This window comes from Polypterus senegalus, chromosome 1, assembly GCF_016835505.1.
Source record: "Polypterus senegalus isolate Bchr_013 chromosome 1, ASM1683550v1, whole genome shotgun sequence".
NCBI classification, from domain to species: domain Eukaryota; kingdom Metazoa; phylum Chordata; class Cladistia; order Polypteriformes; family Polypteridae; genus Polypterus; species Polypterus senegalus.
This window is the reverse complement of record NC_053154.1, coordinates 136,134,818-136,153,079: the sequence shown is the minus strand read 5'-3', so window position 1 is coordinate 136,153,079 and position 18,262 is coordinate 136,134,818. Positions and strand designations below refer to the sequence as shown.

Genomic DNA, 18,262 nt, shown 5'->3' with positions numbered 1-18,262 from the left:
ATACGACTGTGGCTGTCTTGCTGTTTTTACAGCCTCCTCTGCAGCTGGCACTGCTGCTGTTAATTTGAATAATGGGCACCAGGACATACTGCTGCTGACTGAAGTCATTCCCAGGAAGACACAGCTTGTCAGTGCCATTACAATATCTTAATTTCCTAGAATGTTTGGAAGGTTGTTCCTATGATTGCATTGTGTTTTACTTGCTGTAGTATGATTTTAAGGTTACCAATTTAAATTAAAAAGATGCAGGCAGTGTACTGTCTTTCAAAAGAGTATAACATACAGTACATCTAGGATTGACAAATGGCAGCCTGTAGGCCATATGCAGCACTTTTAAAAGTTTGCTTTGGCCCAGGCCAACTTTTAGAACATATTTTAAGTTACTTTAAAACATTGTAGAGTCTAGCCTCTGAGTTTATTGATCAAGGGTACACAATTTCACATTTTTTAACAACAGGATTTTAATGCATGCTTTTCAATGAGAACAAAAGGGCCTTCTGATTCCTACAAACATGATATTTTGTCTTCTTTATCATTCAGTCCTGGTTCCTGTTGTCAGAGTTTGAGATTAAAGCTGGTTGGTGGGAGAGTGAAGGATTTTCTTGGAATATCAAGTTTAGCCAATTTGACAGTTGCTGGTGCTGAATTTATCTTAACAAAGCATGGCAGCGAATTCATAATTAAATTCCTCTCCATCAAAATAGTAAATGTAAATATGCAATTGGGTCAGCTGTTTGTGTCTGTCAGTAATACCATCTCTAGAGATTAACCACCAAACTGACTGACACCATGTATTGCCTAACACTGGATGGTCTCTGTCAAGAAATAAACATGAGAATGACAATTCTTAGTATTTTAAGGCAATCTGATTTTTGGTAGTTATATTGTTTTGATAGCTTATTTGCTAGATGCATTTTGAATGTTACTTTGTGGCTAATTGTAATTTTAACTAAACTAGATTTTCTTTTTTTTTTAATAAAGTTTTATTTTCTTACAGAAATATGTACAGTATCACAATAGAAGGATTATAATAGTGCCATCAAACGCACCTTGCTATAAGCCAGTACTTCTCAAGTTCAGTCTTGTGGACCACTGTAACAGCAGGTGTTCATCCCCAATGACCTTCTGCTTTTAACTTGACTCCTGCTTTGATTAAGCAAACTTTCTCAGTTTCTGCCTTATTTGTGTCAATCCAGAAATTACATAATAAGTTTTCTAGATTTTGTTTGGAATGTTCCAAGCATTTGTGTGCATTATACTGAGATAAATGTATTTTCTTTTTTTCTTTATTTTTCAGATGTTGCTTTTTTAAAATATAGGCCATTTGAGCATTTTGTTACTAATTAACAGAAATGAAAATGTCACATAAGTAGAGCCTCCTCTTTAGCATTTGCTGCCAATTGCACCTTTGTCTGCACTGCTAATCAGTCCTTGTCAGCATCTGGATACAATTAAGAGAGCAAACTCCACAGAAATGTGTGAAGTAAAAACAATATGCTAAAACAGCGCTTTTCAACCAATGTGCTGTGGCACAGTGGTGTGCCCTGAGAGCTACCCAGGTGTACTGTGGATATGATAGTGTTGCACACCTCAGTCTGAACCTGAAAGGAACAACCTTCTCTAGTGTCAAGAGCTGCCAGAGATGGACTGAACTACCTGGAGAAGATGACATAAAAGCAGCTCCTCAATCGCTATGTTGCAGTCACAGCACTTAGAGTCCTTCAGATGCATCTCCAGGCTGATAGAGTCCATCTGCCTGGATGTGTGGTTGCCAGCAAGCCTCACAAGTCTGGTGGATAGTGGGTTCTGAGGCAGAGAAGAGCAGGCAAAAGGGTGAGGCAGCTAGGAGATTCCACCAAAGTGCTCACAGAGTGCCATGTCTGCATATGGTGAGCTAAGAGGTACTTTTTAACCAGCTTCTCTGATAGTCTCGCCCCCTTCAGACAGTTGAGCACATGTTTGAGATATAATGCGTTTGTGTTTAGTAGAACAGTGGTGTGCCTTGGGATGGTTTTCATTACAAAAGGTGTGCCAGCACAGACAAACACTGTACTAAAAGAAGGTTAAGAATTTAAAGCTATGGCAAAAAATACACATTTCTCAATTTCTATTAGATATAAATATCGTACTAGAACATTTTTTTCTGAATACAAAAGAAGTGGGCTAATTGATCAATTACAAGTAAGAGTGACCTAATGAATTGTGAAAATGTTTAAAATAAGTATCTACGGCAACTGGAGGACCCATTAATGAACTTGAGAAATCGCTGCTATAACCAAAAGACTAAAATCAGTCCAATCCCAAGTACAGTTGGTCTAGTGAATCACAGAAAAAGTTAAGATCCATTAATCTTAATCAATTTGGAAACTTCCACCCACCTCACGAAAAAAAAGCATTTACAAAATGGACTTTGCTCATTATGAATGATACTAACTGTCGAAATACTGATCAGATAAAGGAGATTAGCAGAGAAGGACTGGAACAGAAAATCTCATTATACGCAGATGATATGGTATTGTATATATCGGACCCAGAATAATCTGTGCCTGCAGTCTTAACAACACTTACAGAATTTCAAAAGATCTCTGATTTCAGAATTAATCTGAATAAAAGTGTACTCTTTCCAGTGAATTCTCAAGCATATAATATTAGATTAGATACCCTACCTTTTGTCATTGCAGAACAGTTTAAATACCTAGGGGTAAACATCACAAGTAAACATAAAGCTCTATATCAACAAAATTTCACTGTCTACGTGGAAAAAATTAAACAAGACTTGCATAGATGGTCAACCCTTCATCTCACACTAGCTGGAAGAATTAACACTGTTAAGATGAATATTCTTCCTAAGCTCCTTTTTTTATTTCAAAACATTCCAATATACATTAATAAATCATTTTTTAGGCAATTAGATTTAACAATAACCTCATTTATTTAGAATTCAAAACATCCACACATCAAAAGAGCGACCCAACAAAGACAAAAGGCAGAAGGCGGCATGGCTCTACCTAACTTCCAGTTTTATTACTGGGCAGCAAATATACAGGCGATAAGAACCTGGACACAAATAGAAGAACATACACAGGCATGGACCGCAATAGAAGTAAAATCCTGCAGTACTTCCTTGTATTCCTTGCTCTGTGCTCCAATAAATACACGTTGTCTGCAATATACAAATAACCCAATTGTGCTCCACTCACTTAGAATCTGGAACCAGTGTAGAAAGCATTTTAAGACGGAGAAGCTTCTATCTGTGGCACCTCTGCAAGAGAACCACCTCTTTTTACCTTCACTAACATATACAGTTTTTAATATCTGGAAAAATTTGGAATTAACTTGCTTAGAGATCTTTATATAGACGTCTTTGCATCCTATGAACAATTACATTCCAAATTTAACATTCCAGCTACACATTTCTTTCACTATCTTCAAATCAGGAACTTTGTTAAACATAAACTTCCAGATTTTCCTCATCTTGCACCCTCATCCATGGAAAAAATATTGCTCAATCTCAAGGACTTAGACTCCATCTCTACATATATATAAAATAATTTTACAATCCCTCCCTTTCAAAGATCCAAGAGGACACTGGGAAAAAGATCTCTCAATTAACATATCAGCAAAGGAGTGGAATGTAGCAATGCAGAGAATTCACTCAAGCTCCATATGCGCAAAGCATACAGTTATACAACTCAAAATTATATATCGAGCACATCTGTCTCGACTAAAACTCTCCAAAATGTTTCCAGGGCATGATCCAACCTGTGAACTTTGCAACCAAGTCCCAGCCTCACTGGGTCACGTGTTTTGGTCCTGCACCAAAATAACATCATTCTGGACCAAAATTTTTAATTACCTTTTAGACAGCCTTGGACTCACAATCCGTCCTAACCCATTAACAGCTGTGTTTGGTGTTCTTTCAGAGGGGCTTAAAGTGGAGAAAGACAAACAAATTGTGATTGCGTTCACTACACTTTTGACACGCAGACTGATTCTGATAAACTGGAAGAACCCAAACCAAGTCAGTGGGAAACCGATGTGTTATACTATTTGAAATTTGAAAATATCAAATACTCAGAGGATCCTTACAGACTTTTTTCAAAACATGGCAGGAGATAATCAGTAACATTTTAAAATAAGGTCATGAAGCACAGAGAATTTATTAATTTAGGTATGTTTACAAGCCTTATATTTTATGCTGTTTGGCTTGCTCTCTCTCTCAGGGGTGGGGATCGATCTGTTCTTAACTCAATTCTTCTTTTTGTAAAAACTTGATTGCTTTGTATGGATTGCAATAAAATTAATTAAAATAAAAAAGGAATAATACTAACACCAGAATGAATTCAGTGCAACAGACTCTGTTTCCTCTTCTTGCATTACATGATCTAAATTAATTCCAAATTGTACATTTAAAATATTTCTCTTAACTTGTTTTTTTTTTTAATTGTTCCTGGGTTAAGCCCTTAATTGTGAATGCTGTCAATATGTACCTACCACACTGGGTCACAAGAAAGGCTCATGGTGAGACTTTATTGAAAAACATTTTTACTGATTAATCTTTGAATCACTATAAACAGCCCTAACTAAAGTTACTCATGAAAGACAATCACCACTTAATGAATAATCTATTGTGGTATCAACTAATTTTACTGTTAGAAAAATCCTAATCCATGTATTTTAGAATGTTCTATTTTATTTTCCTGAAATTTTAAAATAATAATTTTCCTTTAACAAAAACCAATGGCATCCTTATTTAAATGCAAATGCTAAATCTCTGATCATCATTAAAGATGCCTCAATATTTCTGAGTGATTATTTCAGATAAAATTTGCTAGCTGTTTGCTGACTAGCAGGGGATGGTAATGAAGCATTTTATTTGAAAAATGTGTAGTATTGTATGTTTAACTGATCTGTCATTCATTAATTTCCTACTTTACAGTATTTTATAAAAATCATTAAAATGACAAAAAAGGGGAAACCCCAACAAAGCATTCTGGCATTAATGGTCCTTCACTCCGTATTCTCCAAATCAGTGAAGATTAGCAAAGCCTTATGTTTACGGACATTTACAAACTTTGTATTGCTTCCATTTGTTGTATTTTAAGATGTGATGAGTCCAAAAAAATCACATACCTTTAATGCATCTATCTAGCACTGCTCACTGGTTTTCTACAACACCATTTTCTTTGCCAGAGACTGTACTCTGTTTTCACATATAGAAATTTACTGTAGTAAAGATCACGTAATTGAATGACTCCATAGAGACTGACCTAATCAGCAGCTGTAATAAGACTCTATGTTTAAATGAAAGGGTTGATGAGCTGTCCCCAAAATGACACCAAGACAAAGCAATTTGTCTTACAGCACGCAGTTCAATGTAGTGGTTAACACTTTGGACTTCAATCCTTACGGGTGTGGGTTCATATCCTGCTAATGACATTGTGTGATCATGAACAGGTCACTTCACCTGGAGGAGGCAGAAAGCCACATCTCAGTCAAGAGTGAGGAGGAAATAGTTGGTGTTTATTCCTGCTCTAGTTTCTTCATATTCTGTAACTTGGGTTGGGCTGTAAAAAGTGTTCTCACACTAGTTCGTACTAAGAATAAGGATTATAATGTGTTAGTTTGAAATAGTAAATGCAAGCTGAATCATTTAGAATACTGAATCACTATGCTTAGAGACGATTTCCACCTGTGCCTTATAAGATTTTTTTTATTATTTTTTAGGTTGCTGTGACATTTGTGGTGGGTTCACAGGTTCATCAGGAAATAGTGAATGATTTTGCCTATGTAGGAACTCCTTTCCTAATGGGTACAGTTGCATTAGGTAAGACCAATTATATTATTAATTTAACTTAAGATGAACTATTAGATTTTTAGACCAAAATCCAGAGAACATTCATAATTTGAATATTTCCAGTTTTATATAATGGAATAATTAAAAACAATGCAGTAGCTTTTGTTCTTTGCAATAGTTAATCCAGTCTCTGTACTATATTATAACCAAGTGCTGTGGACAAGAACATTCATTTTGTGTTTTTAATAAGTTCTGAAGAAAATTTGCTCTATTTTCAAATAATAGATTTAGTGTTAATATGTACACAATGTAAATTGCAAAAATATTTTGTAACGGACAGCCGGGATTCATACCCAGCCGTGATGCCTCCATGAAAGAAGGACCGGGGTAGGAATTTGGATGGAGCAATACCTCCACCGGGAAGACAGAGGGCAGCCCCTCTGGCTTGCAACAGTGCCACGGAGCAAGGAAGCTCAACCCTGCTGGGGCCTGTGGTACTTCCAGGTGCCCTATTAAAGGATATTTGTGTTTAACACTTGGTCTGTGTGTCTGTTGTGTCTGGGGTTTGGGGACCTGTATGCCCCCTGATGTCCTCAGTTGGCTCCTAGAATAGGATATTTTTATTTATGAGCTTGTTAAGTGTCCTGTTATACAAAGGGTGATACTGTGGCTGTCTCTCTATGTGTGCACCACTAATAAGGACCACCAATAGTGGGTGCTCCTTGGTATTAGTGCAAGAATAACAGGCACAGCGTTTAAGGCTTAAGTCATCAATTATTCTAGAAAACATATAATGTTTAAAATACTCCATTTTGAACTGATACCTCAAAAAGTATGCTGTTAATGTTGAATTTAACTGAGCTGATTTAAAAAATAAAGTGATTATGTAAAAAAAAAATAAGTGATAATGTCATTGCTGTAATGGGTGAATTACTGAATATCTTTTCAGATGTGCATAGTATACAATAAACCTAAGGAGCTGGCAGGAGAGAAGGTGGCATCAATACAGGATAAGTGAAAACCTCAGTACAGTCTTAAGGGAGATAGGAAAAGTAACACTGACAAGGATATATTAGGGTGCCAGTGTGGGAACAAGGTAACTGCCAGGGACAGTATACACTATAACTACAGTATGCTGGGTATCCCAAAAGAAATGACATATGATTACCAGAACAATGCAAAGAAAGAAAGAATGGTGTCTAGAAAGGAATCCAAAGAAATTTCACTAAGTTACTTAACATTAGAGAATTCAGAATGGAACTACAGTTTATAAATCTCTGGTGAGGAAGAAAGTGAAGTCAAAAGCCAGGATACTTTGTGATCAGTAGGAACAGCACATGGTCTGTAGTAAGAGTTAAGTTGCTAAGTTTAATGTAGAATACCAGTCATTGCTGTGCAGCCTATTTGATAGTTGAGAATGACCTCAGGCTAGAATAATGGGGTCTATGGCAACAGATATCATGAGAACTGCCTTAGCCTTTAAAAACTGCTGGTGCTACTATTAGTTATCACCTTACAGCAACTGGTTTGATTTGATTTGTCTCAATTTGAGTGATTCTGATTGGTTTATGCACTTTTGTCAAAGAGTGATAAATGAACACATCCTGTCCTCTGTAGTTGATCAGTCATATGTCCTCATGAATCCTCACTGTCAGTTTTACTTCTAGTTGTTTTATAAATGGGAGATGATCCAAACAAGGTGATTAAAACTCTGTGATGCTTATGTAATGCATGTTCCTCCTTCTGTCTTTCCTTTTATTTGAGTTAAATATAACACCTATATAAGAATGCAGCTGAAATTTCATCTATGAATATATTTATACATTGGACATAATCCAATTTAGAATATAGACTATATGACATCTCATTGCCCTCCAGGCTGGTTGCTGGGGGCAGCATAAATGCCATGAAATACTATGCTTGGATGTATTGAAAGAGAAGCAGTGTCAGGTTATTAGTTATGGTAGTGTAATGGTTAAAGCAGTTAATTTCAAAATAGTTAATTCAAGTTGGATTCAAACTCCCACCCAATAGTACCTTGACTAATCAAAGGTTTCACATGCTATTTTTGTCATGGCTCCAAGCCACCCCAGTTGGGTCCATGTTGTTTCTGGAGTTATTTATAGCAATTTGCAGTTGAAAGTGTAATTTATATAATTAAGGCTGACGGTGAGGTGGAGTCTGTTGGTGTGTACTTATGTTTGTATGTTTATCCTGCAATTATTCAAAAGTGGCTGCACAGACTTTCATGAAATTTGGAGGGTCACTCAGGGATAGTCCAACTTGCAATATTGGCAATATGGCCTTGTTGTTTGACAACAGGGCAGAACATATAGCCATAATCCTGAACAGGAGGTGATAACAGAAAATCTTTATGGGTGCCATGCATTCTGCTCATCCTGTCAAATTTCCAAAAGGTGGAGTAGACACCTAATTGTGGGTCAGTGGCATTTAAGCATTTATCCTGGTTTTACTCTTTTTTTTGGCACACAAGTAAATTTTTGAGTTTTATTAGTTTGTTCTGAAATGGGACATTACTTCTTTTTGTCTTTTTGAGATCTGTAAGCTCTTTATCTTTCTGTGTCTGTGTTCAAGGACTGCACTCCAACAGCTATTCTGTTTGTTAATAACACTTTTGTCACTGTCATAAAATGAATATTGCAACAGTCTACAAGTAAATAAGATGTGGAAATATAGTACTTTACCCTGTGGCTTACTTTATGCAAAAAAGGCAGTATGGAGTGGAAGCTAAGAAACAACTGTTTGACCCTGTGCAAGTCACAGGACCTGCCTTTAGTCCACTGTAAAAAGTGCATGTTTAAGGTGTAAAAAGACATGGCACAACAAAAGTAAAGAGTTGGGGAACTAGCAAGTGATCTCTATATAATGTAATGTATATGTGTACTTGAAAAATAGTAAGAATTTTATTATAAAAATGATGATAATAATAATCATTTTTCTTTACATTTTAATAAATATGGCTAACAGAAGATTTGATGAGCTGACAGAGGTAGAGATCGAACCAACAGCTCCATTTAGCAGCATTCACAGTTTTGGTAATCAATTGGAACAAATCAAATCACAGTGTGGATGACACAGGCCATCTATGGGACCCTTTCTTCTGGGCACACTACAATTTCATAAACTATTATGTTAAAACTCACAATTGTAACTACTGGAAAATATTATTGTCCAAAGCTGTGTATATAACCTTTGAATCCTATGGTTCACAATCACTCTGATGTTTATTTTTAATGGACAGGAATAATTGATTGGCTAAGTAGCAGGGGCAGCAAGTGACACCGCAGGATGGAGGGAAGACAGAAAGAATAGGAATGAGATAGCACCAGTTGGGGGCATTTATTACATTTTTGAATAATTGCATTAAATATGAATTCCTTATTGTATTTATAGATATACTGTACATTATTTCTTTACCTTTGTATCATGTCTTACCAGTGAGCTTCATTTGTTGTGTTATCATGCCAATTAAAACATGAAATTTCCCAGTTTTAGTCAGTATTTTGTCAGTTGATGCAGCAAGCCTGTTTTTGTTTTTATAACTACATATGTTTTTGCCTTTGAAAGGACACTCAGTGGTGGTAAAATAATTGGACTGTTACCACAGGGCTTTCCTTAGCATTCTCAGTAGGAGAGGCCATTTAATTGAGACTAATTTTGTTCACTTCTCATGCACCTCTACCTGCACATTTTCATCACTTTACATGATTTGTACAAAAGATACAGCTATGATCTTATTATTGTGGGCCTTTATTATTTTTGGACACATTGCACTTCTGTATAGTATCATGTTTTCTCAAATATGGCTGCATAAAGCTTTAACTGAATTTACCTGACCTTAACAATATGGTTAATGTATTCAGCTTTTGACATTCTTTCAAAGAAATGTGATAATGTGCAAATGCGCAGTCATCAAAAAAGATTTCCAAGACTTCAACATATTCAGGGAATATATCCTTACATACAGAATAAAACTGAATTAAGCTTTGCCAAAAATGTTTTCAGAATCTCACAACTGAATTTTAAATAATGTAAGTTACTTTTTACCCAAGTGCTGTACCTTTTGCTTTCAGGAACAGTGAATAAGTCATACATGCATTTGTTCAATCACTTTCCAAACTGACTTCTTTGATCACTAGCAATGCTACCTGTCTAAGATGGGTTAAAATATAAGTGATCAATTTAGCCCTCAATGTTAATGTTTGCAGAACACCATCAATTGGAATGTATTTTGTAAGGCATAATAATAATGTAGTAATAAAATGTATATATCATAACAATGGATGGCACATCACTAACGTTTGTAGTAATAAAATATATTACTTCAGATGTTAGTGAAGCACCATCTGTGGGAATGACAAATGCAATGCATATGTCTTTGTTGTATGCAATTTTGTATGGGATCTGTAAAAGCAAGTGTTAATGTTTGTGATGTGTTATCTGTTGGATTGACAAATGCAATGAATTTTATTACAAAAAATGTTTGTGATGTGTGGAATGACAGATTCATAGCAACCACATGGACACACAGATACACAGACTTACAGACACTTGTCCCTTTGTTAAGGTGGATGGAATCCTCAAGGGCCAGAGTCTTTTCTGTGCACATTAGATACAAGGCAGGATTAAATCCTATTCAAGGGCACAGTATGTAATAACATACACACAAGGAAACACCCACCTTTATTCATACAACTTGAATTTAGATTCATCTGATAAATGTGGGAAACACATTCTTGCTTGGGAGATAGGAAAACACACATATTTAGAAAAAAAAAAGTATATGGACAAAGGGAAAGATATACAGTCTGTAAATAAAGTGGCCATATAGACCTAAGACTTAAACATAGGACTTTAAAACTGTGAGGCAACAGCACTGTGCACTGCACCTATCTTTCTTTTATATACTATAGCACCTTTAAGATAACGCATCATGATAAGATGATTTTCAAAACATTAAATACAGTAACAAATACACAAACATATGTCTGCTAAACTTAAAACAGTAAATTTAAATACATTCATTCATACATCTGCGGTGGGCTGACGTCCTGCACGTGGTTTATTCCTGCCTTGCGCCCTGTGTTGGCTGCAATTGGCTCCAGCAGACTCCCGTGATCCTGTATTAGGATATAGCAGGTTGGATAATGAATGGATGGATGGATACATAAAAGGACAGTACTGTAACACTGAAAAGTATAATTGACACATTATTTAAAGCATTTATTAAAAGGAGTTTTGTAGTTCAAACACAGATAAAATGTTAAAATTACAAAGGTGGGGGTACATGGTTAAAATGGCAGACAAAGTAAAAGTACAGGATACATTGGCAGCTCTAGTTGTTGGTTTCACAGTTTGTAGTCTGCGCTAGTACTTTAGAATTTATTGAATGATGGTGACAGTGCTGTCTGATTGAACAGTATGACTGTTAAAACTCATAGCTGGAGAACAGCACATAGAAGAAAGGCTGATAAAACAGTTGGGTCTTTAGTCTGGAGCTGAATGTTGAGTTGCGTAGGTGTTCACAATAGAACTGTTTACCAGCTGTTCCATGACAGGGTTTTGGAAAGTTAAGAAAGGCAGCGTCAAAAGATCTGAACAGTTAAACAGATTTATGGGGTATGAGAAGTGCAGTGCAGATACATATTCTGAAGGTTTGTGACAAGCAATTTGGTACATCAGTAGTAATTTTTTAAAGACTTCTCAGCATCAGACAGCAGCAACTAAATTTTGAACCTGGCGTAGCCTCTTGATACCTTGCAAAGGAAGACCATTAAAAAGAGAAGTAATCAAGATGAACAGACAGGGGATGCAACCATGTCAAAGCAGTGCAGGATCAGAACTTAAAATGTAGCATTATCATCTGTCATTCATTTATAGAAGAGGAAATAAAGCTTTACTGTAGTGTTTTCAAGTATGACATGAAAGGTGGACTCCTAGCATGTTGATACAGTTTTACCAGAATTCAGCTTTAATAAAGGAGACAGGTTTGTTGAGTTGGCTAGGTGGTGTCAGTTGAATTCATTCACTCATTCTCAAACCTGCTTATTCCAATTCAGGTTCATTGGGGGCTGGAAACTATCCTGGAAATTAGCCATGGACAGGGTACCAGTCCATCTTAAGCCCCATTCATGCATTCACACTTTGGCCAGTTTAGAGTCACTAGTTATTCTTAGCAGCATGTGTTTGGGATGTGAGACAAAAACTGGACTACCTGTAAGTAAGCCTACATAGATTTGGGGAGAAATTCCAAATGGACAATGACCAAGAACAGACTCCAAACCCAAGATGCAGTATATGTGAAAAGCAGTACTAGTCACTGCACTTCTGTGCCACCCTTAAGTGAATTCATTTTTATTGTTGAATTAGGCATCCAGAAATCACAGTAAACCATATCCATGATCGCTGTGTGGGTTTTCTCCGGGTGCTCCGGTTTCATCCCACAGTCCAAAGACATGCAGGTTAGGTGCATTGGCGATCCTAAATTGTCCCTGGTGTGTGCTTGGTGTGTGGGTGTGTGTGTGTGTGTGTGCGCTCTGTGGTGGGTTGACACCCTGCCCGCGATTTGTTCCTGCCTTGCACCCTGTGTTAGCTGGGATTGGCTCCAGCAGACCCCTGTGACCCTATGTTAGGATATTGTGGGTTGGAAAATGACTGACTCACTGTATCTAAAGTGACAGGATAGAGCAGTGTGAAGTCCTAAACCATATGATTGCAAGTTACTTAACCTGCTGGTGTTCTAGTTGTACAAAATACCTGTAACCAGATGTATAATATGTCTGCACTTGTGAAGTAGCTTTGGATGGAATTTGTTATAGAAAGATGCTTATAGAGTACAGGTTATTTATTATTTTATACATAGTTAATGTGGGGGTTAATAGGGGACATCTATTAAGCACTGACATTATGATATTAGCTTTCTGTGTGATGACATATATAAAATAAAACAGGACTGAATTCTTACTACTTAGTTGTACTTCAAGAAAGAACAAAATAAAAAATGTAAAAAAAATATTCTCAGAAAAAAAAAACGAGATAAGCTTATTTTAATAAATTAATTACAGGCTTGCAGAATAAAGAGGCTCATATGAATTATCAGCATTTATTAGAAACATGTGTTTTTACTTTCTGTACAAGCTATATTTAAAAGCAATAAATGTTCTTTTAATGTTTTTAAGTTTTAACATTTTAATTTGTGTCATTTTATACATATTGCATTTTTTCATAGGTGGAATAGTCAACGTAATGCCATTTTTATTTTCTGAAATCTCCCCTAATAAATGCCAGGTAAGAAATAATTATTTTATTCTATTTAAACTGTCCCCATATTTGTGATCAAACTTAAACCTAATCAGCTATATTTGCCTATATTTTTAATATGTCAATTTATTTCCAAGTTATTGGCTCTATGTAAAATAGTGTTTCAAATCAATGCTGAAAACTTAAGTACATACTAATCTAAATCTTAGCAGAAGACAATACAATTTAATCATCTTTGTAGCTAACCCCATACAAACACCTACTGTACCTCTGTGTCAGTTTCGTTCTGTATTACGAGCCCAACTTTGTTAATCAAATCCCTAGAATGCTACCACATACAATAATTAGGCACATACTTCAATAAACATTATATGACAATAAAATTTTTGTTTTTTCATTTATTAAAATTGTTATTTTCTATATTCATTTGTGTCTTTTCTGTTGTTTTCTTCATAGGTGATGTGGTTTCGTAGAGCCATAGTTGGAGGGCTCATAACATGTACCATCTTGAATATAGTATGGTAAGCCATTGTCATTTATTAGGTTTTGCTTTAAGTTTTAAGTGAATGTCTTTTAGAAATGTATGTGTTTAGAGAGACATGTCTAATGAATTACAGGGAAACACATTCTAGACCAATACTAATTGCTTTTGTGAAAGAAATTATATTTTTGCCTGGCTGAAGGTCTTACTGTGAAACTATCACTGGCAGTCAAAAGTAAATTAAAAAACATTAAGTGACAGTAATAATGGGCATGGCGTTGTGTTAATGAGATTGGCCAATCTGAGCCGAACGCAGAATGAAGTGCCCACTGGACCAAAGATTCATTGTGTAAAAGAGCAAAGCATTTGTATAAGGTATGCAACTCTTCAAATATTGTATATAACTAGTGCAGTGAAGCAGTAGTTAGTGCTGTTGCTTAACAGCCCCCGGGTCATGGACTCCCAATTGTACATAAGACTTTTTTCAGAGTTTCATCATGCTAGATTTATTGTCAAGTCTATATATATGCATGATTTCTGAAATAAACTCATGCAAACATCATAATGTAACACAGAATGTGAAATTGTTTTAGTGAAATCTCCTGTGTAATCCATGTAAAATAAAACACTTCCCAAATGTATCACTTGTGCTGTTGTCCATTAATAGTCTCATTCTTATGACATTTTTAATCTGGCTAAATGCTAATCCTCACTTAATTCTGCTCTTGTCTTATTTTAATATATTGATCTGCTGACTTAGCTATCTTTTTTGACAATATTCTTAGATTTTATTTTTAATTGTGCCAGTGTGTGTTGACTTTTTATTTTAGATTCCAAACTAGCATTGTTGGTTAAAGAGCTAGTTGTTCTTGTGTACTATTATTCCTGAATCAAAGTTGGTAGCAGTCTAGAGTAGTGTTTCATTGATGATAAAATTTTGACTTCAGTACTGATACCAGTTTTCACACCTCTGCACCAGTACCAAAATGGTACCTAGCTGCTATGTTCCATGACACTAGATTACACAGATATTGCTTTGCAGTGTTGGGGGGATTGTGCTGTTAAAGGAGTTGGGGTCCCTTTTGGTGGTTCAAGCATTATATTGTAATAAAGAGTTTGAATTTGGTCCCCCTTGGAATTCTAAAATAAAAATGTAATTTTTTAGTACTTCTTCAGTACTGGAATACCAAACAACACTACTATAGTCTAGAGGGATGTCTCATTTACAGGTCTGTCATCACTAAGTTGTTTGATTAAATTGTGTTTCTTTTATCTTATGTTAAATGACCAAAGGGTCCAGACTTAGTAGTCTCTCATATAGTTACTGTAGCTGTGATAATCTAGCCTTGAATTTGCCCATAAAGACCGTAAACGTGGTGGGATTTGTTCATGGTATAGTATAAGGCTTAAAAAAAAAGATCATTCCTTGGTAGTATCAGCCATCAGGGTTATGATATGCCTCTAACAAATGTCTTCTCAGAATGGAAGCTTGTAGATATAAAAAAGTGATGTTTGGTTATATGGTGTCCATCAAACTGTATGTGAAAATGGCCATTTGGACAAACTCGTAGAAAAAAAATTTATACCAAAGAGCAACACACATGGTTTTACTCCATAAGGTAAAGTTAAATATTTTGCAAGAAATAGAAATAGCTTTCATTATAATAATCTGACATTTACTCCCATTAACTGGTGAATCTTAACACAAAGTATATTAATGGAGTTAAAAGTTATAAAATGCAGGGCATGAAATAAGAAAAAAAATAATTCTAGAAAATTAACAGAGGACCTGCACCTGTGGTATTATACAGGCTGTAATAAATGGATTTGAAAACAGTAGTATTGTATATCAAATATATCATTGTCCCTGATATATTATCCTTAAAAAGTAAACTGCTTAGAAATGATTGCCTTTGTATTTTCCACTTAGTTTTCCCCTTGAAGTTCAAAATGTGTAGTATAAAAGAAATCCTGAAATATGTTGTGACACAATAATAACTGATTCCAACAAGAAGTTACAAATTAAAAGAATCAGTAAATTAGTTTAATCAGTTAGTACAAAGGAATATCATTTTTGATGGCAGGTGTGCTGGCCTATATGTACACACACGTGCACTTAAAATACAGTAGGTTATGCAGTTGTTACGTGGTTTTATCCTCCCTTTCTTACAAGTTATAATTCAGAGTGAGGGTCAGCAGGACGTGCTGCCTTGAACAAAAAGAATAATTTATAGGTACCATTTAGATTATCCAAGAATGTATATATTTTGTAGCTTTACACATTTATGGGTGCTCTCCATTTACATCTTTAGGAGTAAACATCTGCATGTCTTTGTTACTTTTCATTTAAGCTGGTATTGCCAACAAATGTTCCCACTATAAAGCATATACTAGTTACTTTATTCAAAATGATATCTTACTGTCACTATCACCTTTTGCATCATGTGTGTTCAGCATTTCATTTAAAAGCAAACTACATGTGCACATTTTAGGTGCAGATTTCTTGTGTTTTTTTGAGATTAAACCCAATGCACAAATAACACATGGAAATGAATTTGCTAAAGATCAGGTAGCACCCAGCAATCAGAGCTCCTGCTGCTCTTTCTGATTGCTTATGAGAGACGCTCTTTATTGCATCTTGCTGATGAGATCTTGTGTTTTTCCTGCTGTGATGTGTCACCTGTGAGACTTCTGAAACTGAAGTAAATCATGCACTAAATCTAAAGCCTTTGATCCCGAGCCACCTGCCAGCCTTATTTCATATATTTGTGGTTGTCAAGTTACAGTACTTACTAGTTTTATTTGAAGTGTGTTCCAGGTAATACCCTTGTTATTAAATACACCAAGTACTACATCTTTCAAGACAGCACTGCACTTTATATCACAGTGTTCTAATATTAATTTTCTTTTGTTAATTAAATAGATATTTGCTATTATTTATTGTTTATCATTTGTATTACTTAAATGTTATTTATATCATGTATTAGTGTATATAAATATAATTAAACAGGAGAAATGCTTGAGGTTCCTAAAACTGCCATTACCACATTTAATTTTGTTTCCATTGTGTACCCTTAAAATTATGCTTTGATATTATATTATTATTATTAAGCTTCTGCCAGAGAAGCAAAATCTATATTTTTTTATTTTAATTAAATGAATAAGATATGGGAAATATTAACCAAGTCAGTTTTATTTAATTTTGTCAATATAGCACTCAAGATAAAAAGGAACAAAGGGCTCTAATAATCTCCCAGTAAACTGCCTTTTTCTGCTTTCATATCTACATTGTCTAATTCTGAATTATAAAATTTTTTCTGTTTTTCTTTTTTTGTACAATTCTTATGTACAATTAACAAAGAACATATAATTTATAGTGACAATCTAATACAAAACCACTGCTAAATAGAATAAAGATGGTATTTTATATTGTTCAGATTTGCCCATGCAAGACAAGTGCAAATTAAAAGATAAATCTCTCTGTCTAAACACTACAAGCTAGGAAAACAGCAGCATAAGATTGTTTATTAGTGTATCCCTTCTGAGGCTTTATGGAAATGTAATTGAGAAAAAGGCCTGATCTGAAGGAAAGCAACAAGAATTACTCAACGTGTGCTTCATGTAAATAATTTAGCTGTTAATTTAAAGTAGCAGTTCATTAAAGTACAACTTAATCCTTTCTCCAAAATATGTATGTTGAGGAGTTTAATCATAAATGAAGAATTCAGTTTGTTCCCTTAAATAAATAAAAAAAAATCTAAATCTTACAGCGTGCTCCGTAATTTTGCCCACTGTTAGCGTTGTTAGTTATTTATATAAAAATACACAAGTGAAAAGTAGTCCCAGTTTTGCAAGCTTAGCACAAAATGCCTCTACTTTGACATTGCCAATGATTATGTGATGTTGCTAGACATTTCTGGAATGTTAGAATTCTTTCCCAGACATTGCACACATGTGTTACACACACAGAGCGCACAGACTACAAGACCTCTGATGTGCTCATGTCAGTCTACACAAGTCTGCAGGCAACACTAAATCTGGAGACTGAAAAGATCATTGCACCTCTTCACAATTTAAGATTTTCATGCCGTCCACAATCTGGTTGAGAAATATACCAGACACAATTTATTTTAAAACTTTGAGGTCTATTATTGCCATACTCCTGCATACCAAGTGGCTTGTAATTGGTTATGACGGTTTTGCTTTGCTAAAGATAAAGGCTTTTCTTATACAGAGTTGTTTAGATGGTACATTTACATGTTTCTTGCACCACTTAACAGGGCGATCCAGAAGAGGCTCATACATACATTTCAAAAGGTGTATGTGTCATTTCTCATTCAACCAAATATAACAACTGAAAAAAGAAAGGCTCTGCAAACACAGAATTACCGATTTTGGCTTCATAATGTTAATTTAAGATGATGAATCTCTGCGTAAAAGTCTACAAACATATTTCTGTCCTCCTAAGCCAAGAAATATGAGTGTTTTATTTTATTATGAAGAGATTTCTTTATGCAATATAAGATACATTTAATTAAATTCTTCACCGTGTTTTCATTTGAACAAAGTGCTTGCTTCCTAAGAACATAAGCTTTTACACTGAAAGTGCTTTGTAGGTCATGCATGCAATGGTCAAAAAGAGGAAAAAATGAAAGGGAAATTAAGTTAATTATCATCATTTGTCAAGTAACTACTCATCTGAG

General features: G+C 35.1%; 1 protein-coding gene across 1 annotated transcript in view; it reads left to right on the top strand.

The window, feature by feature from the left end:
• si:ch211-51h4.2 overlaps nt 1-18,262 on the top strand; it is a 411,729-nt gene that overhangs the window by 271,255 nt on the left and 122,212 nt on the right. The window contains exons 9-11 of the mRNA XM_039758852.1: nt 5,728-5,827; nt 13,047-13,105; nt 13,535-13,599. Of these exons, the coding sequence (XP_039614786.1) occupies nt 5,728-5,827; nt 13,047-13,105; nt 13,535-13,599 (224 nt within the window). The remainder of the gene's footprint in view (nt 1-5,727; nt 5,828-13,046; nt 13,106-13,534; nt 13,600-18,262) is intronic.